The sequence below is a fragment of the Bos taurus genome, chromosome 7, assembly GCF_002263795.3.
Source record: "Bos taurus isolate L1 Dominette 01449 registration number 42190680 breed Hereford chromosome 7, ARS-UCD2.0, whole genome shotgun sequence".
NCBI classification, from domain to species: Eukaryota; Metazoa; Chordata; class Mammalia; order Artiodactyla; family Bovidae; genus Bos; species Bos taurus.
The window spans coordinates 18,546,388-18,570,873 of NC_037334.1; the positions used below are offsets into that span (position 1 = coordinate 18,546,388).

The 24,486-nt window shown below is 52.6% G+C and overlaps 3 protein-coding genes and 2 non-coding genes across 16 annotated transcripts in view; 3 read left to right on the top strand and 2 right to left on the bottom strand.

Moving 5' to 3' along the window:
- NRTN (neurturin) overlaps positions 1 to 225 on the bottom strand; it is a 28,033-nt gene extending 27,808 nt beyond the window's left edge. The window contains exon 1 of the mRNA XM_059888212.1: positions 142 to 225. The gene's annotated coding sequence lies outside the window, so the exon portion shown is untranslated. The remainder of the gene's footprint in view (positions 1 to 141) is intronic.
- On the top strand, positions 116 to 2,279 carry PRR22 (proline rich 22). Of its 2 annotated transcripts, none has more exons than NM_001205382.1 (3): positions 116 to 614; positions 713 to 775; positions 1,162 to 2,261. In NM_001205382.1, the coding sequence occupies exons 1-3, from the start codon at positions 485 to 487 to the stop codon at positions 2,259 to 2,261; spliced, it is 1,293 nt and encodes a 430-aa protein (NP_001192311.1). In that variant the 5' UTR covers positions 116 to 484. The 2 variants fall into 2 exon arrangements, with proteins under 2 accessions (NP_001192311.1, XP_059744372.1); XM_059888389.1 differs by having other exon boundaries at positions 523 to 610; positions 1,162 to 2,279.
- Positions 2,280 to 4,146: 1,867 nt separating this feature from the next.
- LOC112447617 (small nucleolar RNA U2-19) lies at positions 4,147 to 4,226 on the top strand. The gene has a single exon (XR_003035810.1). It is a non-coding gene; the product is annotated as a small nucleolar RNA U2-19 (small nucleolar RNA).
- A 164-nt stretch (positions 4,227 to 4,390) lies between these two features.
- Positions 4,391 to 4,460, top strand: LOC112447616 (small nucleolar RNA U2-30). The gene has a single exon (XR_003035809.1). It is a non-coding gene; the product is annotated as a small nucleolar RNA U2-30 (small nucleolar RNA).
- Positions 4,461 to 6,300: 1,840 nt separating this feature from the next.
- CATSPERD (cation channel sperm associated auxiliary subunit delta) overlaps positions 6,301 to 24,486 on the bottom strand; it is a 37,691-nt gene continuing 19,505 nt past the window's right edge. For 7 of the 11 annotated variants that reach the window (XM_024994967.2, XM_024994965.2, XM_059888640.1 and 4 more), the window contains 8 exons: positions 22,084 to 22,197; positions 21,174 to 21,263; positions 20,425 to 20,483; positions 19,664 to 19,742; positions 19,140 to 19,192; positions 16,095 to 16,169; positions 14,238 to 14,366; positions 10,180 to 12,890 (listed from right to left, as the gene is read on the bottom strand). In XM_024994967.2, coding sequence (XP_024850735.1) covers positions 12,152 to 12,890; positions 14,238 to 14,366; positions 16,095 to 16,169; positions 19,140 to 19,192; positions 19,664 to 19,742; positions 20,425 to 20,483; positions 21,174 to 21,263; positions 22,084 to 22,197 — 1,338 coding nt within the window. In that variant the 3' untranslated portion in view covers positions 10,180 to 12,151. Of the gene's footprint in view, positions 6,620 to 7,927; positions 8,086 to 10,179; positions 12,891 to 14,237; positions 14,367 to 16,094; positions 16,170 to 19,139; positions 19,193 to 19,663; positions 19,743 to 20,424; positions 20,484 to 21,173; positions 21,264 to 21,446; positions 22,198 to 24,486 lie in introns of those variants that run through there. The other 4 variants (XM_015472063.3, XM_059888639.1, XM_059888637.1 and 1 more) reach the window with 4 other exon arrangements.

Consider the following 24,486-nt stretch of genomic DNA (forward strand, 5'->3'; position numbering starts at 1 on the left):
CTTGGCCCTCTGCCATCCCCACCCCCAGCCCCGCCTCACCCCTTCACTCATTCACCAGCCCTGTGCTGGCCACTGCTGGTTCCCAAAAGGCCTTGACAACAAAGAAGGCATCAGAGCCCATGAGATGGGGCCTCATCCTACCTGAGTGTGGATCAGGGTGGGCTGCCTGGAGGAAGGGGCCTCAGAGCTAACGGGCAAGCCATGCTGGCAGAGGTGGAAGGCAGCAGACCTCACCCAAGGTCCACCATACCCTCTGTGATGCCCGTCTCTGGCTCCCTTGGTTTCCTGGTCCACCCCTGCCCACTCCCCACTCCGCCATTACCCGGAACCTCGACTGGTGGGCGGGCCACAGCCTGGAACCCGCTGCCCGGAGTAACCGGACAAACAGAACTCCACAGGACTCTGAGCCTGTTCTCTGGGTGGGCCACCTGTGCTCCCCACCTGCTGCCCTCCTGGCCCACCTGGGTCAGGCCCCCGCCTCCCTATGCAGCACCCCAAACCCTTCTACGCACCCACAGCTCCCCAAGAAGGCTTCAGTCCCCAGGGCCTGGATGCCACTGATGGGCTGGACAGCCAGCCCACTCCCGCCTGCACAGAGCCTCTGTCCGCTGTGGGTATGAGTCGGTGGCGGAGGGCGTGGCCATGGGGGCAGGGACTGGGGCTCTGTCCGCCAACCTCAGGACCCCACCTGCCTGCCTGCTTTTGTCCACAGGTTCCTCCAACCTGTACCACCCCCCAACCCCGGAGAAGGAGGTGTTCCCAACCCCTCCAGCAGGTACTGGCCTCCCGCCAACCCTTGAGGACTGGGGAGTGGGCGGGGCCATCCCGTCCCCACCCCTAACCCTAGATGGCTTCCCACTCCAAAGCAAGGCCAGTGTCCCTCATCCCCTCGAGGGGGCCTTGACAGTAAGGCAGGCCTATGACTCCTGTCCCTCAGTCAGTCCCCAAAGCCAGGTCTGTGTCTCCAGTCCCCCATCCCCCCTGATGAGCCCCCAAAGCACATCCTGGGTCCCCAGACTGGTAGATAAACCCCCAGAGGCAAAGCCTATGTCCTCATCCCCCAAATGGACCCCAGGGTTGGTCCGTGTCCTGTGTCCCCCTGATGTGCCCCCCAGGCAGGTCCCAGGACCATCCCTCTGAGGGCCACCCTCCTGGCCACAGGTTTCCAGATGGCGCCCTGCGGGTGCTTCTTTGACCCCCGCATCTACCGAATCGAGTGGGCTGCCACCGACTTCGGCCAGTCATCCCTGTACAAGCTGGTGGCCGTGGGCGATGGGGGGCCAGCTGGGGCCCCCACCTCGCCAGGCACTTACCTCCTGGAGCCCCAGCACTACCTCAAGGCCCCGGTGCCACCCCCACCGCCCCCACCATACCCCCACTACCAGCCACCGCCCCCTGGGGGCCCCCAGTACCTCCTGCCGTACTTCCCGCCTGAGGGGCTGGGGCCCGAGACCCTGGGCTTCATGGGGGACGGGGGGCCACCCGCCTTCGTGGAGCTGCCCCGGCCCTTGATCAAGGAGGGCCTGGCACCACCACCACCCCCCAAGGAGAGCAAGCTGCCCCCGCTGCTCATCACGCTGCCCGCCGAGACCGCACTGCCCCCAGGCACCTATAGCCACCTCAAGGGCCGCCTGAGCCAACTGCATGGGCCCGGGGAGCCCTTGACCTTCCCAGTCAAGGAGCCGCCCCCCAGCCCGCTGTACCCACCGGTCTCCACTGAACCCAAGGCAGCCGATGCCGAGGTGGCCCCACTGGGGGCGGGCGAGGCCAGGACCCCGGAGGTGGCCCGGGCCTTCGCGCTGCCCGAGAAGGTGCTGCTGGAGGATGCAATGAAGCTCTTCGACTGCCTGCCGGGCAGTGCCGAGCCCGAAGGGGCCCCACGCAAGCCCCTGGGGCCTGGGCCAGCCCTGCCCGACAGCGGGGGCGGCGGTGACGACTCCTCTGGTGACATCCGCTCGCTGCACCTGCCAGACGAGCTGCTGTCCTTCGACTACAGTGTGCCCGAGATCCTGGACACTGTCTCCAACGTGGACTACTTCTTCAACTTTAAGGCACTGGACGAGGAGCCGCTGCCCCGTCCGGGGCCCCCTGCCGCCAACACCACAGCCTCTGCCCCCAGGGCCGAGCCCCCTGGCAAGAGGAAGGCGGGCAGTTCCACCACCAAGAAGGGGCGGCAGGGCAGCAAGGGCAAGCAGGCCACGGGTCCCACGACTGCTGCCTCCTCAGGGCCCCGGCAGGACCTGGGAGCCACCCCCCATTAAAGCGGATTTGACCTCTCAGTGCTGTGTCCGCCCAGTGGCATCAGGGCCATCCCCACATCCTCCCTGTTGTACAGTGGGCCCCAGGCCACGGGGTGAGGCCCTGCAGAACCCCGAGGGTGCTGGACTTACAGAGCAGAGTGGGGGAGCCCTAGATTCAGATTTGGGATTCTAAATCTAGCCATAGAGAATCCACGTCAGCCGGCACTTTGGAGAGGTGGGAACTGCAAGAATTTCACTTCTGTGTTTGGGAAAGTCAGGGCTGCCCAGAGATGAGCAGGGACTGGCCTGGAGACACAGCAAATGCGGGAGTTAGGGAGTGGCCTGCATATCCCGGACCATCCCTCTGAAACACACTATGGGTAGGAGGGGGGAAGGCCTTAGAGAGGCCTGCGGGCTGGGCTCAGCCTCTACCTACCTGGCAGGGCAGGTGTCGCCAATGGTGAAGGGGCAGGCCCCCACCCATGTTCATGCAGACAGCTGGGGTGTGGAGGTAGGTGCTGGTTGGAGGAGCGGCACCTGAGGCCTGAGGGTGGGGGCTGGGCAGGGATGCAGGAGATGGTGCCCGCCTGGTACACGGGTGGCTGAGAACAGGCCCGCATGTGATGGGGCGTGCAGAGTGCACCTGCAGCCCAGGTGAGGCCCGAGGCCTGGGTGGGCGTGCCTGTTCCAAGATGGGCAGGGGGCTGCGTCCCCTCATTGGACCCAGCTGCGCGTGGTAGGCACGGGGAGCCTGGGATTTCAGTTCTCACACCTGTTCCCTCCTGCCTGGGCTCCTCCCGCTGCATCTACATGGCTCCCACCCCTGTGGGTCCCAGGCCAGGCTCTCTTCAGCCCTTCCCACTGGAGAGTCTGGAGCAGCTGCTGTCCATACCCTCCCCTGAAATACTCAAGGTGACCCTGAAGGGGGTGACGTGCAAGGAGGTAAGGAGAGTTGGGGGCTTCCCTAGTGGCTCAGTGGTAAAGAATCTACCTGTCAATGCAGAAAACAAGTATTTGACCCTGGGTCGGCAAGATCCCCTAGAGACGGAAATGGCAACCCACTCCTGTGTTCTTGTCTGGAGAATCCCATGGACAGAGGAGGGTGGCGGGCTACAGTCCACAGGGTTCCAAAAGAGTCAGACACGACTTAGCAAGAAAACAAACAAGGAGAGATGGAGCACACCTCTGGAGTGGGCCAGCCCTGCCTGCTTCCCTCCCCTGCAGGAGTAAGGGTCCAGGTTCAGGGCTGCGTCTCAAGGGCTTTCACTCTTGGACTCTGCTGGGAAGCTGGGGGGCTTGACTGGGATCCAGGAGATGTCGGGGTGGGGGATGCCATGTGCTGGCACCACATCTCAAGCCTACAGGGCTCGTCTCCCTGAAGCCTGTTTCAAGGCTCAGGGAGGCGGGGGCAGCCCTAAGTCTGCACCTGCACTTACTGACTCTCCTCTGAATGGGACATGGGCCGAGAGAAGCCAGGAGCTCACTTCCCTCACCTCCCTTGGAGCCCTCCTCCCTGCAGCCGTGTTAACGGGTGTTTTTGAGATGCACATGAAGTGCCCCCAGTGACGGGGAGCCCCTGGCAAACAAGGTGGATGCGAGGGGAGGAGCTTGGTTTTCTGTAAGATTAATGTGGACTGAGGATCGTGAAGCATGGCATCCCATCTCATGACCCCCCCCATCAGGCCTGGAGGGTGGATGGGACAGAGCAACTCAGCCCCTGATGGTGGGACAAAATGACTAGCTTGAACCTGGGCCCATGTCAGTGAAAATACCGAGTCCTAACCACTGGACTGCAAGGGAAGTCCCCGTATTAGGCAATTTAAATGACCATGGCATGGAGGGGGTGCTTCCCTGGGAGTGGTTAAGACTCCAAGCTTCTTCTCTGAGATCTGCTCTTACTGAAGTGGATCAGTGATGAAAGTAGCCAAATCTGAGCATCAGAAGACCACCCAGTGTATCTGATGCATGATCTCTGTAGTTCTGAGAAGCAAAAGAATAATTTAAAATAAGGGGTATGAAGGGGTGTGTGTGTGTGTGTGTGTGTGTGTGTGTGTGTGTGTGTGTGTAGGTGACTGGATAATTAAGGGGCTTATTGGTGGGTAAGTGAGAGTTGGTTGTGGGTGTGCTTGTATGAAAGGCTGATCAGTTCTGACCAATGATGAAGATTTTACTGCAGAACTTTATATAACTATGAAGGTTTCTACACTTGATCTGAGCTCAGAAAAAAAAAAAAAAAAAGACTTCAAGCTTCCACTGCAGGGGGCATGGGTTTGATCCCTGGTCAGGTGACTATTAGGGCTTCCCTGGTAGGGCAGCTGGTAAAGAATCCACCTGCAATGCAGGAGATCCCGGTTCGATTCCTGGGTCAGGAAAATGACCTGGAGAAAGAATAGGCTACCCACTCCAGTATTCATGGGCTTCCCTGGTGGTTCAGACAGTAAAGAATCTGCCTGCAATGTGGGAGACCTGGGGTCGACCCCTGGGTTGAGAAGATCCCCTGGAGGAGGGCATGGCAACCCACTCCAGTATTCTTGCCTAGAGAATCCAGGACAGAGGAGCCTGGCGGGCTATAGTCTATGAGGTGGCAGAGAGTCACACATGACTGATCAACTAAGCACAGCACACACCACAGGGAACTGTTAATAAGATCCCACAGGCCTCCAGCCATGGCCCAAAACAAACAGAAAGCAAGTAAATGACCATGGGATGTGTTCTTTTAACCTAAGAGTGATCAAAAAAGTTACAGAGAAAATTTTCAGTAGAATGAGACGGTGTCCTGCACCATCTGGAATTTGAAGGATGTGTGGGAGAGGGAAGCCCACTGAACGGAGGGACAGACTGATCCAACATACATATACATCTATGTGTACAGTGCATATGTACATGTATACATGCCCATATATGTATCCACGTGTGCACATTTATATGCTTGTATGTGTGTACTTGTAGATAGGTGTGTTATTTACATCTATGTTCACATGTATTTATCCATACATGTACACATGTGTAATTGTATTATACATACACTTGTGTGACACATCACCCACATATATACGCATGTTTACATGAATGTGTATCATACATGTACACACATGTATGTATATTGCAGATATACATCACACACGTGTGCACTATCCACACAATATCCACACATATACAATATGCATGCACACACATGCACATTATCTACACACATGTATGTGAATGCCTTGCTGCTGCTGCTACTGCTAAGTCGTTCAGTTGTGTCCAACTCTGTGCAACCCCATAGACGGCAGCCAACCAGGCTCCCCATCCCTGGGATTCTCCAGGCAAAAATACTGGAGTGGGTTGCCATTTCCTTCTCCAATGCATAGAAGTGAAAACTGAAAGTGAAGTCGCTCAGTCGTGTCTGACTCTTTGTGACCCCATGGACTGCAGCCTACCAGGCTCCTCGGTCCATGGGATTTTCCAGGCAAGAGTACTGGAGTGGGTGCCATTGCCTTCTCTGATGTGTATGCCTTACCCATGCTATGTACATGTGTGTACATCTCTCTGCATATATATATGCACACCATCTGTACCTGTATGTATGCCTAACCCATGTACATATAAAGTATGTACTATGCTTCCAAATCTTATTCATGGACATCCCACAAGTCTACGTGTGTTCATTTGTATATACGTCAGGGTTTATCAACAGAGATGGACTCTCAGGTCTCATCCTTCTCTAACAGAACTTATCATGTGTCTGATATATCTCAGGGACTGGCAGATGAGCACACCACATGCCTGGGTGAGCTCATTTCTCCAAGCTCCTGTTCACTAGTTTTTTTTTTTTTTTTGGCCATGCTGAATGGCTTGTGGGATCTTAGTTCCCAAACCAGGGATCAAACCCCTGCAGCGTGAAGTCCCAACCACTGGACCAGCAGGAAGTCCCCACCAAGCTCCTGTTCACTAGGACTTGGGCTGTCCCCCTTATCCTTATATCCTTACACATGTAGGTGCTATAGTTAAGAGGGACTCTGATGCCAGGATGTCCAGGGAGGCTGATGGGTGTAGAAAAACCACAAAACGCGAGTGATACATGCTGCCACTAGCTATTTTCATAAACCCTTTACAACAACTCTGCCCTCTCCCTGGCATTCCCACCCTCCACAGGTGCTCAGCACCTGCCCCAGAGACATGCACAAGACTTCCTGCATCTTTGGTACAGTCTGACCCAGAAGCCGTTCCCCTCGAGGCCCTGCTCGGTGTGCAGCAGCTGGGGGATCATGTAAGCCAGCCAAATGGACAGCAAGGTGGCCGCCGTGAGCAGGACAATGGTGATCTCCGGCGGGAAGATGGACAGTGGGAAGGCCCCGTAGACGTAGACGCTGAAGGTGGTCTCCAGGCGACAGTAGCTGCGAGGGGTGGGTGGGTGGAGTCTGTGGGGCACCGCCTTCAGGGGCCCCGCCCTTCACCCCAGCAAGCTTTTTTGTTTTGGCAGCTCTGCTCAGCTCGTGGGATCTTAATTCTCCAACCAGGGATTGAAACCGGGCCCTCCGCCGTGAAAGCAAGGAACCCTAACCACTGGACTGCCAGGGAATTCCCCAGCAAAGATTTTAAAACCCACAGGAATGACAGCTGGGCCTGGAATGGTTACTTGGGACACTGAGTTCCATTCATACGCACTTCTCTCTCCTCTGATCTGTCATCCTCTTTGTATTTTGCAGAGGTCACATTTTTCCCCAGGGCCCCTGTGGTCCCCTGCTCTTGGGACAAGGGGTCTCCCCTCCATGCCCAGGCTATCTTGGGGGTGGGGCAGAAGAGGCCAAGAAACTGTTCATCACACAGAGGGGGTGTGACGGGGGCCACAGCATCCCTGAAGTGGGGGTAGCAGGATGGAGGGAAGGGCACCCAGGAAAGGGGACCCAGGGGGCGAGTAGCCAGGGAAACTGCAGGAGGCAGGTGGGGGGAGGGGAGGGGCTGAGGCTCCCAGGCAGGCCCCTTCCCCCCACTGGGTGCCCCCAGGGTTTCCCCAGCCTTCCACCCCTGACGTCCCAGAGGTGGTCTGGTCTGGGGCCCCTAGGGAAGGCAGGGTCCCCCCAAGCTTTTGAGGGTGGCTTTTGTGTCCATCTGGAGGGGAAATGTGATGGGGGAAAGAATGCCGCCCACGTTCCCCCTCCCAGTGGGAGATGCTCACGATTTGATCCAGCACAGTGGTGAATATTACTACTACTCAGCTCTTAGGGTAGAGGTGGGGTGCCTGGGAGGCCAGGCCCATAACCTGGGTCAGTTTCCATGGCATTAATACTCTGGCCAGTGCTGATTTCAAGTTACCAGTGGGAAGTCCGCCGGCTTGCAGACTCCCTGAATATCTGAGGGTTAGTGCTTGGGAGCCTGTCTGTGCCCACCAGTGAGACATAGCCATGGGGGTGACTCTGATTCCACAGGGTAGGGATAGGGGTGCTGCTGGGCATTGTTATTCCCCTTAGGGCCTGCCGTGGTCTCTGAATAAAGATTTACTTAGCCAGTGAACAAATGCCATCCACGACTTAAAATATCACTCTTCCCGGGGATGGTCTGAGCTGTTGGGGGATTCAGGTTTATCCAGGACCTGCCTAAGGGTGGCAGAAAGTGGGCCCCACACACGTGTGGGACCTGCCCTGGAAGCGCCAGCTGTCTCCCCAGAGGCCCCCGGTGCACAGCGACTCCCCTCATCCACTCACCTGTAGGATGGATCCACGATAGAAATGAAGAAGATGTAGATGCCATTTCTTTGGTCGAAAACAACCTTGTTCTCTGTTTGGCCTCCCAAGATCTGATATGGGACGTCAGGCCATCTCAAGGGTTCATGGTAGTTGGGGTCATGGCAGCTTATGTAATTCTGGGGAGGAGGACAAAGGTGTGCTCGCTGGCCCCGGGGGTTGGGGAGGACTGTGGAAGCCCTCCGACACACCCCATGGCACACTGCCATCTGCCAGCATCTGTGGCTGTGAATCTAGGGCCAGGTGCCCGCTGGGCAGGCCAGCCAATTTGTGAGTGTGGATCCGTCTTCCAGCCCTCCTCCTTCCTGGTCTGCCCAAGCTTGAGGTGGGCTGCAGGCATAGTAACTCCTCTCCCCAGGGTCCCCTGCAGCTCTGAGTCTGGGGGTGAGTCTGATACATGTGCTCTTGGTGTTTGTTATGAGCTGGGTTGAATTCCTCCCCAAATCATATGGGGAAGTTCTAACCCTCAGGGCCTTGGGCAGTGTCCTTATTTGGAGATGAGGTCTTTTAAAAAATTAATTTATCTATTAATTTTTGGCTATGCTGGGTCTTCATTGCCCCTTGGGCTTTTCTCTAGTTTAGGAGAGCAGGGGCTACTCTTTAATTGCGGTACAAGGGCTTCTCATTGTAGTGGCCTCTCTTGTTGTGAAACTTGGGCTCTAGAGCACACAGGCTTCAGTAGGTCTAGCTCGTGGGCTCAGTAGTTGCAGCTCCTGGGCTTTAGAGCACAGGTTTAGTAGCCGTGGGACGCACGGGCAGAGCAACTAAACCCGCACGTGGCAACCACTGAAGTCCATGTGCCCTAGAACCCATGTTCTGTAACAAAAGACGCCACTGTGATGAGAAGCCCATGCACTGAATGTGTGAATCCCCAACCCTATTCATGTTGATGCACCATCCCCTAGTGGGATAGTATTTGGAGGTGGGGCATTGGAAAGAGATTTGATGAGGTCCTGAGGGTAAGGCCCCTATAAAGGGATTGTTTCTTTTGTAAGAATTGACACCAGAGAACTAAAGCAAGGTCTCAAAGAGATACTTGCACTCCTGAGTTCACAGCAGCACCATTCACAATAGCCAAAAGGTGGAAGCAAACCAAATGTCCATGGACAGATGATGGATAAACAAAGTGCGGCTCATACACACTAATAGAGTATTGTAGGAGTTTCTGACACCCTCTACAACATGGATGAACTGTGAGGACGTGATGCTCAGTGAAATAAGCCAGACACACAAGGTCAAATACCATCTGATCCCACCCATGTGAGACCCCCTAGAGGAGTCAGATCCTTAGAGACAGGAGGTAGATAGTGAGGGTCAGGTGCCAGGGGGAGGGGACAGGAGTCAGTGTTTCATAGGGACAGAGTTTCAGTTTGGGAAGAAGAGAAAGTTCTGGAGATGATGGTGGGGATGGTTGCAGGACAATGTGAATGCGCTTAATGCCACTGAGCTGTGCACTTAAAAATATTTAAAATGGTCAATTTTATGTTATGTATAAGTAAGTGTTAGTCGCTCAGTCGTATCCGACTCTTTGCAACCCCATGGACTGCAGCCCACCTGGCTCCTCTGTCCATGTATGTTTGACCACAGTTAAAACAAAATTTTTTAATTATTTTAAAAATTTATTTGGCTGTGCCTGCTGTTAGTTGGCAGAGAAGGCGATGGCACCCCACTCCAGTACTCTTGCCTGGAAAATCCCATGGATGGAGGAGCCTGGTGGGCTGCAGTCCATGGGGTCGCTAAGAGTTGGACACGACTGAGTGACTTCACTTTCACTTTTCACTTTCATGCATTGGAGAAGGAAATGGCAACCCACTCTGGTGTTCCTGCCTGGAGAATCCCAGGGATGGGGAGCCTGGCGGGCTGCCGTCTGTGGGGTTGCACAGAGTCGGACACGACTGAAGCGACTTAGCAGCAGCAGCTGTTAGTTGGGGCTTCCCAGGTGGCGCTAGTGGTAAAGAACCCAGCTGCCAATGCAGGAGACCCTAGAAACACGGGTTGATCCCTGGGTGGGGAAGATTCCCTGCAGGATGGCATGGCAACCCACTCCACTAAGGTACGAAGGATCTGGTGACATGACCAGGGATTGAACCCCAGCCCCCTGCATTGGGAGCTTGTAATCTTAACCACTGGACCACCAGGGAAGTGCCTAACAATTAAGAAAAAATTTAAAAAATCTTTTGAGAGTAAAAGGGAAAAAAAAAAGCTGGATCACATAAAACCTATGTGAAATTTAATAAGGAGGACAGCTGCTTAGCCTAAAGACTCATTATTATTATTTTTTATAGCTAGCTGCACCCCATGGTTTGGCTAAGTAGCTACATAACTGCCCATCTAATGATCATGCTGGAAATGCAGGCATTGCCGCTGTATCTTGATAGAAAAACCCTCGGGGTTCTACAAAATCGCCCACCAGGGCTGATGGGAAAAAAGCAACTGGACAGTCTCTTAAAGGAATGTGTGCCACTTTGAATGAGACGGCTAATAAAAAATGTAAACACCAGCACAGTCAGAAAACAATAAAGTTACATGTGTGTGGCTTGTACTTTTTAAAGAAATGGTCAGAGAGGTGGTGCTTGGGTAACATCTGGAAGGCACAAAACGCCCAAGTTGTGAGTTGTACTTTTTACATTAAAAAAAAAATTCATTATAGGTTATGCGAAAGATTAAAAAAAAAACACCCAATGTCACCAACCAAATAAATTCTCAAACTCACTGGACGGAATGGGGAGTGAGGAAGGGTGAGGCTGCTGGCTCTGAAAACAAATAAAAATTTAAGGAGCCCGGGGTCGGTGCGGGAACCGGCTTCGGATGCGGGTAGCGCGCGCGCCCTGCTGGTGACGTGGCAGCATTGCACTGTGTTCGCGCCCTTGGTGTTGAGAGGCGGATGGCGCTGGAAACTACTGCGCACAAGCTCCCCTTCCGCACCAGGACCAAATCGACGTGTTCCTTTCATTATCACCAGAGCCCTCTTTGTCAGTCGTGTACCAACGCGCGTAATAGAAACAATCGCTGAGCAGAACCGTAAATATAATCAGCCCCTTACATAATGGGCATTTGGATGGTTTCAGAGTTTTGTACTCATCAGCAGTGTGCTCCATGAACGCCTTGGTCCTGACATCTCTGATCGTCTGGTCATTCCCTTGGTAGAGGTTCCCAAAGGGTTTGTGCATCTTACATTACCAGCATCCAACACCCCAGCTATTCAGGGACTAGATGTTGTGTCAACCAACTAGAGGTCATCTGCTGAACTGTACTCCCAAAGGTGATGAATTAGGAGGCGGGGCCTTTGGGAGGCAGCAGGTCATAGTGGTGGAGTACTCCTGAAGGAGATTTTGTCGTTCAGTCACTAAGTCGTGTCCCATTCTTTGGAACCCCATGGACTGCAGCAAGCCAGGTTCCTCTGTCCTTCATTATCTTCCGGACTTTGCTCAAATGCATGTCCATTGAGTGGTGATGCTGTCTAACCATCTCAGCCTCTGTCACCTCCTTCTCCTTTTGCCTTCAATCTTTCCCAGCATCAGGGTCTTTTCCAATGAGTTGGCTCTTCGCATCAGGTGGCCAAAGGATTGGAGCTTCAGCAACAGTCCTTCCAATGAATATTCAGGGTTCATTTCCTTTGGGATTGACTGGTTTGATCTCCTTGCTGTCCAAGGGACTCTCAAAAGTCTTCTTCAACACCACAGTTCGAAAGCACTAATTCTTTGGCCCTCAGCCTTCCATATGGTCCAAATGTCACATTTGTACATGACTACTGGAAAGACCATAGCTTTGACTATACTGACCTTTGTCGGCAAAGTTATGTCTCTGCTTTTTAATACACTAAGTTTGTCACAGCTTTACTTCCAGTGAGCAAGTGTCTTTTTAATTTCACCACTGTAATCACTGTCTTAGTGATTTTGGAGCCCAAGAAAATAAGATCTGTCACTGCTTTCACTTCTTCCCCTTCTATTTGCCATGAAGTGATGGGACCGGATGCCATGATCTTAGTGTTTTGAATGCTGAGTTTCAAGCCAGCTTTTTCACTCTCCTCTTTCACCCTCATCAAGAGGCTCTTTAGTTTCTCTTCACTTTCTGCCATCAGAGTGGTATCATCTGCCTATCTGACGTTGTTGATATTTTTCCCAGCAATTTTGGTTCCAGTTTGTGATTCATCCAGCCTGACATTTCATATGATGTACTCTGCATTTAAGTTAAATAGGTGGGGTGACAATATACAGCCTTGTCGTACTCCTTTCCCAATTTTGAACCAGTCAGTTGTTCTGTGTCCTTATAAAGGGACCTGGGCCTGGAGCAAGAAATGGCAACCCACTCCAGTATTCTTTCCCGGAGAATCCCAGGCCCAGAGGAGCCCTGGGGGTGGGGCGGGGTGGGGGTGGGGCGGGGCGGGGCGGGAGGCGGGCGGCAGCGTGGCCACAGTCCACGTGGTTGCAGAGTTGGACAGGACTGAACACGTACCTGGGCGCAAACGCATCTGGAAGAGCTTCCCCACCCCTTCTGCTCTGTGAGGACACAGGAGGCGTCACCCATGAACCAGACCCCAAATCTGCTGGCGCCTTGATGTTGAACTTCAACCTCCAAGATCCGTGAGAAACCCATGCTGCTCTTAAAAGCCCCTGGGGTCTCTGGTGTTCGGTTAGCAGCAGCCTGAACAGGTCGAGCCGGCTCCCAGCACACACTGCGCAGGACCGGAAGTCGCCTTCCCAGGCGTGCCCTGGGACTATTCAAGAGCGCAGGCCTTACCTCACGGTCCCAGGAGAAGGGCGCTGTGTCGCCAGCCATCTTGGTGATGGTGGTCCAGTTCTGTGGCTGGGCACTGCAGCCTGCCGTGCTGGCCGTCAGGGAGTACGTGTAGGTGAACAGCCCGTTCATCTCCAGCAGGACATACTCGGCCTCCACCACCTCCTGAAACTTGCCTTCGCGCCACCTGGGACAAGGCACGTACAGGCGAGGCTGTGGGAGGCCAGGGGGCCCAGCTATGCTGGGCTGGTGAAACCATCTCGTCTGGGGGCGGACGCCTTCTCCCACCACCACCCCAAAGCTGACGCCTCTGGGACATTCAACCCTGATTCCCAGTGGCAGGTAGGGACAGTGGGCACTGACCGGGTGAGGGTAAGGTGGGAGAGCGGGTGTCGATTTAATTCTGGCACCTGCAGATATTCTAGGGTGATGAATTAGAGTTGTTCTAAATCCTTAATTTTGAGAGAATTCCCTGATGGTCCAGTGGTCAGGGCTCTGAGCTTCTACTGCTGGGGACCCAGGTTTGAGTCCTGGTTGGGGAACTAAGATCCTGCAAGCTGTGCAGCCAAGCCCCATGCCCCCCCCCGCCCCCAATTCTTATTTTTGAATGCACATTTGTCTCCTGCCAGGCTGGGGCTTACACCCTCCTCTGATGGGAAAGTTGAGTGTTAATCGCCTCAATCATGTCCAACTTTTTGCGAACCTATGTACTGTAGCCCGCCAGGCTCCTCTATCCATGGAATTCTCCAGGCAAGAATCCTGGAGTGGGTTGCCATGCCCTCCTCCAGGAGATCTTCCGGACCCAGGGATCAAACCCAAGCCTGTGCAGTGGAAGTGCTGGAAGTATGGAGTCTTAACCCCTGGACCACCAAAGAAGTCCCTCCGGAGATGCTCTAATGAACCTAAATGTTTCCACGTGTTTGAGGGTCCCACCATCATTCAGTTCAGTTCAGTCGCTCAGTCGTGTCCGACTCTGAGACCCCATGAACCGCAGCACGCCAGGCCTCCCTGTCCATCACCAACTTCCATCATTCAGTTGTCAACAATTTAGTTCAATGATCCTCAGTGGGGGCAGGTTGGGGGTAGGATCAGATCAAAGAAGACAGAATCCATGGAAGGGGCCAGAGTGAGTGCACCTAAAAGGTGCCCCCCCAAATTCCTATGTGAAGTCCTAACCCCCCAAAATGTGACTATATTTGGAATTGGAAGCTTTAATGAGGCGATCGAGATGGAGCAAAGTCCTAAGGGTAGGCCCTGGTGCCATGGGAAGAGGTTGAGACACCGCAAGACACCTTGATCTTGGACTTCCAGCCTCTAGGACTGTGAGAAAGTCAGTGCCCGTGTGTGCCCCCACTACCACGCCCACAAGCCAGTCCAGTCCCTGGTGTGTTTTGTTAAAGCCACCGAGTTAAGACAGGGAAGGGGAAAGGTATCCAAGCTGGGAGCTGCGGAGGTAAAAAGGGTGAGGATGCAGCCTGGGCAGAGGGGTGGGGAGGATGGTGGGGGATTGGAGGGGTCTGGGGGGGCGTCTCACAGCTCCACCACTGGCTTCCACGGGATGTCATAGTAGGCGAGGAGGGGGCAGCCCAGCTTCTCATAGGGGTAATGCACCTCCAGGTCTTTCTTGGCCTGCTGCCCCTGGAAGTTGGGGTCATAGGCTTCCCTGTGGGAAACAGGACAGAGACATGGGTGAGCTCCCCCAGGCGCCCAGATGTCCAGCCACCCACCGCCCTGCTTCCTCTCTGCAGATGGGGTGGGCCACGGCCGTGGAGGGGTGTCTGAGCAGGGGACTCACAGCCATTGTCAACATGACCCCTGGGATGCCCCCGTGGGTGGTGGTTGACCTTCTAGGTCCTCTGAGCTTTGCTGTGGCACTTGATTGTGGGCAGATGCATTTCGGGATGTTTCTGTGAGCTTGTTCTCTGGGGCTGAGAAAGCAGTGCTTGCCCTAATGTGGGTACAGCCGGAGGGCCTGAGTGGAACAAAGAAGGGCCTCCCCCAGTGAGGAGGAAGTCTGCCTGTGGATGGCCTTGAACTAGAACAGCAACTTGTGCCAGAGCTGCCAGCCCCTCAGCCTCCCCCGAACCTCCACAGTCAGGGAACCAAGTCCTTAAAGTGAATCTCTGGCAGTCACTCTGTGTGTGTCTCTATCTTGCTCTGTGTGTCTATCTCACACACACATCCTGTGGCTTCTCTCTCTCTGGAGACCTTGATTCATACACTCTCGTGCACCCAGGAGGTCTGGCTGCAGCCTCATTGGTCAGTAAGCCCAGGAACATCAGTTTGTTAATAGCTTTTTTGTGTGTGGGGAGGGGGAGGTTTGATTATTATTATTGACTGTGCTGGGTCTTTGTTGCTGCTTGGGCTCCTCTAGATGCAGCGAGCGGGGGCTACTCTCTAGTTGCGGTGCACGGGCTTCTCACTGCGGTGAGAATTCTCTTATTGTGAAGCACAGGCTCTAGCACACGGGCTTCAGGACTTATGGCACGTGGGCTCAGTAGTTGTGGTTCCTGGACTCCAGAGCACAGGCTCAGCAGCTGTGGTGCATGGGCTTAGTTGCTCCGAGGCATGTGGGATCTTCCGGGATCAGGGATCGAATCTGTGTCTCCTACGTTAGCAAGCAGTTTCTTTAACACTGAGCAACAAGGGAAGCCCTGGCAGCACCAGTTTTGACTTCAGCTTTGAGACTTTGGATGGGGGATGGACTCTTGGCTTGTATTGCAGTGGGGAGAGCCAGGTCATATAAGACACACCAGTATCCTCCTATGCCAGGGGGATGGGCAGTGTGCACCAGTGTGGAATCGGCTCTCTGTGTCACCCTGCATAGAGGGTTCACCATGGCCAGCCACCCCCATTCCCCGCCTTGGCTAACTGTCTGATCAACTCCACTAGTTGGGGCAAGCAAGTGGCTGGGCTCCACGAGCTGGTGGCAGGCTGGGGAGGGGTCTGAGGCTGGCTCAGCAGGCAGCAGAGCCTGGGCAGACCTGGGCCAGGGACTCTGACACATCACACTGGTTCTCCCGCAGGCCTGGCCCCATCCCCTGCCTGTCTCCTCACCCCCTCGGATTCCTTGCTGGCCAGATAACAATTGGCATGGTATCAATTTTAAATCATTCTTTTTCTCTTTTCTTTAAATTTTTTTTTTCTTTTCCATTATGATTTAAGAATGATTTTTAGGACTTCCCTGGTGGTCCAGAGATAAAGACTCTGAGCTTCCACTGCAGGGGCACGGATTTGATCCTTGATCGGGGAACTAAGATCCTGCATGCTGCTCCAAATGGCCAAAAATTTAATTAATTAAAAAAAATTAATTGGCCTTTGGCACATGCACACCAAATGGTCATGGGTGTGAGCGCACGCGTGTGACTGTGTGTTGGGGGGCGGGGCTCACCTCTCAATGATGTAGCTGTAGTTGTCCTGAAGGGCCACAGGGTCGAGGACTCCGTGGTAACATGCTGAAAGTTCACTGTGGGCAACAGAAGATGGTGAGATGCCGCCTGACCCCGTGCAAGACCAATAAATCGTTCCCTTTGATCGCCCCCATTGGTTGGATGGGGCTCTCTAAGATGCTCCAGGCTCATCTAGCATCTTCCCTGCCTGGCCTAGGCTCAGCCGTTTCGCCAAGGAGCCCTAATTCCTTGGGTTGGAGAACGATGTTATACTTGGAAATCTGGGAGCTGGGTCTCCTGACTTTTGAGATGATGCTTTCCCTTTTTATCTTTGTACCATTACCATCTGTGCATATATCCTTAAGCAATATGGTATCAGCAGGGGGATTGGTTCTAGGATCTGCCACAAATAACAAAATCCCAGGGTGCTCAAGTCCCATAGTGGGGGCCTCTGTATGTGAGAGTTTTACATCTGCCAGTTCCACAGCCGAAGATTCAGTTAACCTAGAAGGTAAACACAATCCATCCACGGTTGGTTAAATCTGCGGATGAGGGACCCACAGATACAGGGGTCGACTGTAGTTTATTTTTGCCAGATTTTTTTTTCTTTTTTCCATGTTGCGCGCCTTGTGGATCTTAGTTCCCCAACCAGGGATCGAAGCCTTGTTCTCCACAGTGGTGCAGAGTCCTAACCACAGGACCACCAGGGAATTCCCCTGATTCTGGATTTTGTTTTTTTTAAAGAATAGAATCATGCTATGTGTTCTTTTCTGTCTTTTGCTAAGTCTCTTCAGTCGTGTCCGACTCTGTGTGACCCCATAGACGGCAGCCCGCCAGGCTCCCCCGTCCCTGGGATTCTCCAGGCAAGAATGCTGGAGTGGGTTGCCATTTCCTTCTTCAATGCATGAAAGTGAAAAGTGAAAGGGAAGTCACTCAGTCGTGTCTGACTCTTCGCGACGCCATGGGCTGCAGCCCACCAGGTTCCTCCATCCGTGGGATTTTCCGGGCGAGAGTACTGGGTGGGGTGCCATCGCCTTCTGATTCCATGCCTGTGTTTGTATGATCCATACAGGTAACCCTGTCTCATGCCTTTTCACTGCTGTGACATTCTGTTGGATCAAAACTTTTGCACTTGATTTATCCATCCTCCTGTTAATGGCCATTTGAGTTGGCTTGCTTCCAGCTTGGAGCTATTAAGAATAATGCTGCTGAGAACATTCTGGAACCTGGGTCAGTGCAAATGTGCATGAGTGGAATTGCTGGTGGAAAGATATACATTCTAAAGCAGCTGAAAAAACACCACCAGCTATGTCTGGAAGTTCCCGAAGCTGCCAGGGGGTTCCCACCCTCAAGTTCTACTGCTACCATCCAGGCTTTGTCGCTATGCTGGTGAATAACCCTCTATAATGTGTATCATTTTTGTTTTCATTTTCTTACTGAGGTGGACAACCTTTCTTGCACTTTTTATGTATTGATCAGCCTTTCCCCCCACCCTCTATTTGGGAGTGCCTGCTCAAGCCTTTTGCCCATATTTTTCTCTTCGTTTGTCATTTCTTTTTTTGATTCATAGAAATTCTTTATAAATCCTGGATACAAGTCTTTTGTTCATTACACATGTGGCAAATTATGTTCTGACCCTCTTTAGGGCAGAAGCTTTGAAAAGACTGTTTTAAAATGCTTTCCTGCAATATATTCTAAATACATCATTGACTGACTCAATAAAGTGTTTCCATTTTGGGGGAAAAATGTGGTAAAATCATCCCTTGAGTTTATTAGTGCCCTTCTTCGGTGAAGTGCTGAGGCTGGCTCTTGCTAGCCATAAAATCCTCAGGAATTTTGTGGGGCAGTAGAGACATGTCGGTAGCCATCAATGGGCTCAGTGGGAGCATTTATACTGTAAGAATGGCAAAAGCTACCAAAGCAGGCTTCCCACCTACCCAGAACTCGCTGTTGCCCATTGACCAGCACACCACCGCCTGAAGGGAAAACTATGGTGATCTGACCAATCTTCAGGGTTCTCTCTTTCTTTTTAAAATTTCATGCTGGTGATTTTTCTTTTTTAAAATGTAAGCCACTGATTTTAATTAATTATTTATTTGTGGCTGCACTGGATTTTCCTGTTCCTAGCTGCAAGTGGACTTTCTCTAGTTGTGGTGAGCAGGGACTACCCTCTAGTTACAATGCATGGGCTTGTCATCACAGTGGCCTCTCTCGTTGCGGAGTGGGGCTTCTAGAACTTGCAGGCTTCAGTAGCTGTGGCTCCCGGGCTCTAGATCACAGGCTCAGTAGCTGAGGTGCACAGGGTTAGTTGCTCCTTGGCATGTGGGATGTTCCTGGATCAGGGATCGAACCTATGTTTCCTGCACTGGCAGGAGGGTTCTTTACCACTTAGCCACCACAGAAGCTCCCTTTTCTTCTTTTTTTTTTGTGGCAATTTCATGCTGGTGATTGTTCTTTTTTTTTTTAAATGTAAACCACTAATTTTTTAAGAAAAAACTTTAACCCCAAAGTTGCATGTTAATATTACACACAAACTGAGACATACTGCCTTTTAGCACAGTGTGCACATCCTTACATAAACTCAAATATTTACAGTTAAAACAATTTCATTTCACATGTGAACTTTCTGAAATACATACAAGCATTAATACTTTCCTTGGCTGCATTCCCTGCGGTAACTGGAGGCAAAGTTCCCCCAAATGTTCAGCAGGTTATTAAACACAAAAACTCAGCAATTGTAATCAAAATGAAGAACTCAGGGATTAAAAGGGAGAAAGAGAATGAGCAGAGGCTGAAGGAACAGAAAGAACAGCTGAATATCACCCAAGTCCATGGCGGGGAGGGGCAGCCACCTGCAGGAAACTCAAAGTTAATCTATTATGATTCCTTATTGAGCTGTTCCTCATGGAAATGTTAAACATATACAAAAGTAGACAGCAGTGTCACCCACCTTTAGCAACTGTGAAGCAATGGTGACTGTCTCATACCGTCCTCAAGCCCCACTTTCCTCTCCCCACCCCTCACTTCCACCCTCCTGACACACTCACTTCTGAATGACGATCTTCTTCTCCAGGTCGCACCCCACTGAGATGAGCGCTGTCTGCAGGTGGGGAGACACGGGGCAGGGGAGAGGAAGGGGGTAAATGGGGATGCTGACCCAAGTCAGTGAGGACGCCCATCGCCTGGCCCCGGTGAAAGCCCACGAGGGGTCACACTCAACCCAACAGGGACTGGAGACCCTGAGCTTGGATGGAGATGCGGTGACCAGGTGCCTGGGACTCATGGAGTCATTCCCTAAAAACCTGCACCAGGTATGGGGTGCCATGAAGATCCCCCATTTGATAACTCCCAGCTGGTACACCTGCTCTGAGGATGGTGAGTCCTAAGGCACAGCCCTGGGGAAGATGAAGGGGAGGGGCAGCCACCTTGGCATCCGGGACAGGACAGCATCCATTTCCAGATCCTGAGTGTGAGCTCAGCCAGCCCCTTGGGGAAAGCTAGTGAAGGCCTGCTGCCGTTAGTCTGAACACGAAAGACAAAGAATATGAGATGGCAGAAGTTTGGGTCATACCAGTGGCTTAAGGTCCACACATGAAATTTCTTTGTTGGCGATGTCCAGAGTGATGGTAGATATTGTGGGTCTCTTTATGCTACAAGGCAATGGGAGTGTGTGTAACTGTAAAAAGCATCACTAATCCATCCATTCATTTTTCTATTCATCCATCTATCCATCTGTCCACCCATTTGTCTATCCATCCACCCCCCCCCCATCCATCCATTCATTCATTGCTCCATTCATTCACTCATCTTTTCTCCATTCAGTCCAGAATATTGACCAAGAACCATGGGCTCAGACATGGTGGCACCACCCTCCCTCTAGTTTCTACCTCTTCTTGAGTCAGTTTTTTTAATTGATATACAATAGCTTATTGAAAAGAACACCTGAGCCCCAATTGTATTATCACCTTGCTGCATATAATGTTTTAACATCATTCTTTTAACAGCTGTATCCAAACTTTTTTTTAAACCCCAAACTCCTGATCCATCCCTCCTTCCCGACCACCCTCCCCCACTCAGCAGCAAGTCTGTCCTCCGTGTCTGTGAGTCTGTTCCTGTTTTTTAGATAGGTTCATCTGCGTCATATTTCAGACTCCACGAGTCAGTCACATCATATGCTATTTGTCTTTCTCTAAAGAGTTTTCAGTCATTCTTGCTTTACTGCCCTTGGATTAGGGGAGCCTGGATCTTGGTTCTGTTTTCCCCAGCTCCTGCTAAGGGAACCCTACAGAGACCCTGGGGCCACCTGCCACTACCATCCAGGTGGTGACATACCTGGAGGTGAAGTTGGGGTCAGCCCTGCCCCAGTGGTGCTGTTGCTTCAGGGAAATGTTCTGTGGAACCAAGAGAGAAAATGCAAAATGCAGCTACCACTGTGGGACAGCCCCAGGGTAGTCCTGGAATGGGGTTCAGGAGGAGGGCAGGACCAGGTGTGGGTGGGTGGTGGGGATGGATGGGTGTAGGGGAGTTGGGAGGAGGAGCCTGGGAGCCACCCAGCCCATCTCTGGTTCTCATTTCCTTCTAGAAGCTCATGGAAATGGACCCTCTTCCCAAGCTCCTTCATTCCCTCGCTGCCTCTGTCCTGGGGACCCACCGTGGCGTATGAATCAGTTTCCCCTCCTGTTTAACTATGATGTGACAAGGTCTGGTGCAAAGAGTTTGTTGTGGTCTGGGGTCAAGTCCAGACTTCCTGGTGTGACCCTGGCTGTGGCCTGAAGATCACCCAGACCCATATTTAAGTCAAGCCCCTCCCTGCGGCCCGTTTTGCCTCCTGATGCCTCCTCCCATCCCTCTTCTGGGGGACTGTCACCTGCCTAGGTGGGGAAGAGGCAGGGGCTTCTTCATACCCTGCAGCACCTTATCTGAATGTTTGTAAGGGAGGGATGACGGATGGAGGTCAGACCTTGAGGGACATCATCAGGTGACCCTTGACATCTGCAGGTCAAGGCCGAGCCCCTCAGCCTGAGGGTTTGGTGGGAGTGGGGGGAGGGGTACACGGGGTGGGTGCGGGACAACGAGCTCACCAGTCTGTGCTTGGTGTTGCCATCGTAGGTGTAGCCGTCCTCACAGATGACCGCTTGCAGCCCCAGGGAGTGGGGGTTGCTCACCGATACCTGGGGGTGCGGAAACGGGAAGGGAGGCGCATGCGCTGTACGGGTGCTGGCAGGAGTGGAAGGGCACAGCTTGGGGGCGCAACAACCAGTGATCCCAGTGCCCCTTCGGACTGAAGACCCAGCTTGCTCCGCAAATACTACTGCAGGTTCCATCCCCAAATATGCCCTCCTTGTCATACATACCCCCTAACTGTGGCTCTGAGGCCCTCTGTGAGGACAGCCTGAGGCTGAAGTGCCACAAGACCCAGACTGGTCCCTCGTGCGCGGAGAGGCTCGTCCTGTGCAGGGAGGGGGCTTGAGGGGTACGGGTGAGAGCGCAGGACAAGATCCGGCGGCCAGGCCGGCTCCTCTCTCGGGCCCTGGTCCCAGCTGACTGGACATCCCCTGGAATCTTAACATTGGACCACTCCCCTGTTTTCAGCTTGATTGCTTGCACCCAAGGGTCCAGGTTTGGACACCTGGGTTTCAGGTCCAGGGATGCCCACTTTTTCTCAGGCATGCCCTGCAAGCGGGAAAGCCAACGCTGGCTGAGCTGGGAAGAAAAGGCGTTTTTGGAAAGGGTCCGGGGCAGCTCCGAAGGGGGTTGGAGGACCAGCATAGAGGTACAGAGAAAGGAGGCAGGGTGGGCAGAGGGACAGCCACGGCGACACGTGGATGCTGGTGTCTGGAGGAAGAGGAGAAGTCTCTGGGGGCTTCGTGAGCCAGTGTCTCTCTGGGAGGATGCTAGGGAATTTCCAGAGCCTGGGAACTGTGGGCACGAGACATGAGGCCAAGGATGGCAGATGTTGAGACACTTGTCAAACAGATAAAGTGTCCTTACTAGTGGGACAGGTAACATGCCTGGCCGGGGTATCATTAGGGCTGTCAACTCCAACTGGCTGTTCATGTCAATGGTGTACATTTTGTTTTCAAATTCCCCTTGCAGAAGCTCCACCTAGTTAGAAATAAATTATGTTTAAAAAGAAAAAAAAATAATCCATCAATCTTTGGATCAATTAAATCAAGCCTCTGTTCCCCAAAATACAGAGCAAGTGGCCAGTGGCAGGTGGGGGGTCCCTAGGGATGGACCCTTTCAGTCTGGTAGGTGCGGCAGCCTGGGCTGGCACTCAAGCCACTCCCCACTGGACCCTGCACCCCTGGAAGACCCTGGAGGTCTCCCTAGTCACAGCCCTTTTTCTCTCCAGAAGTAGCCTGCCCCGCTTCCCGCCTGACTTCTGCAGTAATCACTTACTTGCGTTTCTTCCTAGAATGATTTTTATGTCTTTATTTATTTTAACTGGAGGTTAATTACTTTACAATATTGTGATGGTTTTTGCCATACATCAGTATGTATCGGCATACTGATGCCGATAGGTATACATGTGTATACAGAGGTATACATGTGTCCCCTCCATCCTGAACCTCCTTCCCACCTCCCTCCCCATTTCCTAGAATGATTGCCGAGTGCACATCCCTAGGGCTTCCCTAGGTGCTCAGTGGTAAAGAAGCCACCTGCTAATGCAGGAGACATGAGACTCAGGTTCGATCCCAGGTTGGGAAGATCCCATGGAGTAAGTAGGGAATGGCAACCAGCTCCAGTGTTCTTGCCTGGAGAATCCCATGGCCAGAAGAGCCTGGTGGGCTACACTTTAGGCGGTCACAAAGAGTCGGACACCACAGCATAGCACAATGCATTCCCAGATGACGTAACTTAGTTTTTCTGTTTGTAAACACTGTCTTTTTCAGTCTCTTCAACCTACAGTTTTCCCTCCCTTCCTTTCTTTTTCATTTCTTTCCTAGGCATCTTTAAAAAAAGAAAACAAATGTATCTAGCAGCGCCGGGTCTTAGTTGTGGCACATGTGATCTTCGATCTAACTTGCTGCACAGGGGATCTTTAGTTGTAGCATGTGGGATCTAGTTCCCTGACCAGGGATTGAACCCAGAGCCCCTGCATTGGGAGGGTGGGGTCTTAGCCACAGGACCACCATGAAAGTCCCTCTATGCCATTGAACCTGTAGATTTCCCATCGTCTGGATTTTCCCTGGTGAGGTTCAACACCCGTTCCTCCATGCTCTGCCTTTTCTGGCAGATTGGCAGCTGGATCCATCAGATTAGGGCAGAATTGAGATGGGAGAGCAAGTGGGTGATCCATCTTCTGTAGGTGGCACCTAATGGCCGACTATCTCTCTTTTCCAACACTGAGCATCAGCGCAGGGCAATATTCTATCATTTTGTTTTCATATATTCACCAGAATAATTTTATGAGGAGACCCTTTCCCTGTGCTATTTGCTGACTCAGGAGAAGGTGTGGAGGACAAGTGGAGAAATTGTATCTTGTCTTTTTTTAACGTGGTTTTTGAGATCGTGTGTAGGCTGCCTGGTGTCCTAGGAAGAGAACCAACAAGTTGCTTCTGGTTCCAGACCTGGGGTTGATAAGGGACGACACAGTTAACTGAAGTGTTCTTTCCTGGCAACAGGGCTCATCGCTGCCCATGTGCATCCTGGTCTCCTGGTGAGGGTGGTGGTGTGAAGGTGGAGGTTCCTCCAACGCTGAGTGGCTGTCTCACCATCCAGACCCTGTTCTTTAAAAGTGAGTCACCGACTTCCCTGGTGGTCCAGTGGTAAAGAATCCACCTGCCAACTGCAGGGAACATGTGTTCTATCCCTGGTTCAGGAAGATCCCAGCTGCTGACGGAGCAACTAAGACTGTGCGGCACAGTTACCGAAGCCCATGCTGCACAGCCCGTGCTCAGCAAGACAGGCAACTGCAGTGAGAAGAGAGCAACTGGAGAGTAGCCCCAGTAGCACCATCATAAAAGGATATTTTGGACAAAATGTGCTTGACTGGGCTTCCCTGGTGGCTGCAGTGGTAAAGAATCTACCTGCCAATGCAGGAAACATGGGTGTGATCCCTGATCCAGGAAGATCCCACCTGCCGCTGAGCAACTAAGCCCGTGTACCACAATTATTGAGCCTGTGCTCTAAAGCCCAGAAGCGGCAACTGCTGAGCCCACGTGCTACAGCCACTGAAGCCCGAGTACCCTAGAGCCTGTGCTCTGTAACAGTAAGCCTGAGCACTGCAACTGGAGTGACATCCTCGCTCGCCGTAACTAGAGAAAAGCCCGAGCAGTTAGGAAGACCCAGCACAGCCAAAAACAAATAAATTTTTTTAAATGGCACTTCTTTTTTCTCATTCCACTGATTGCTGTGGTCCAAAGGCCCTTTGGAAATGGACGGTCTAAT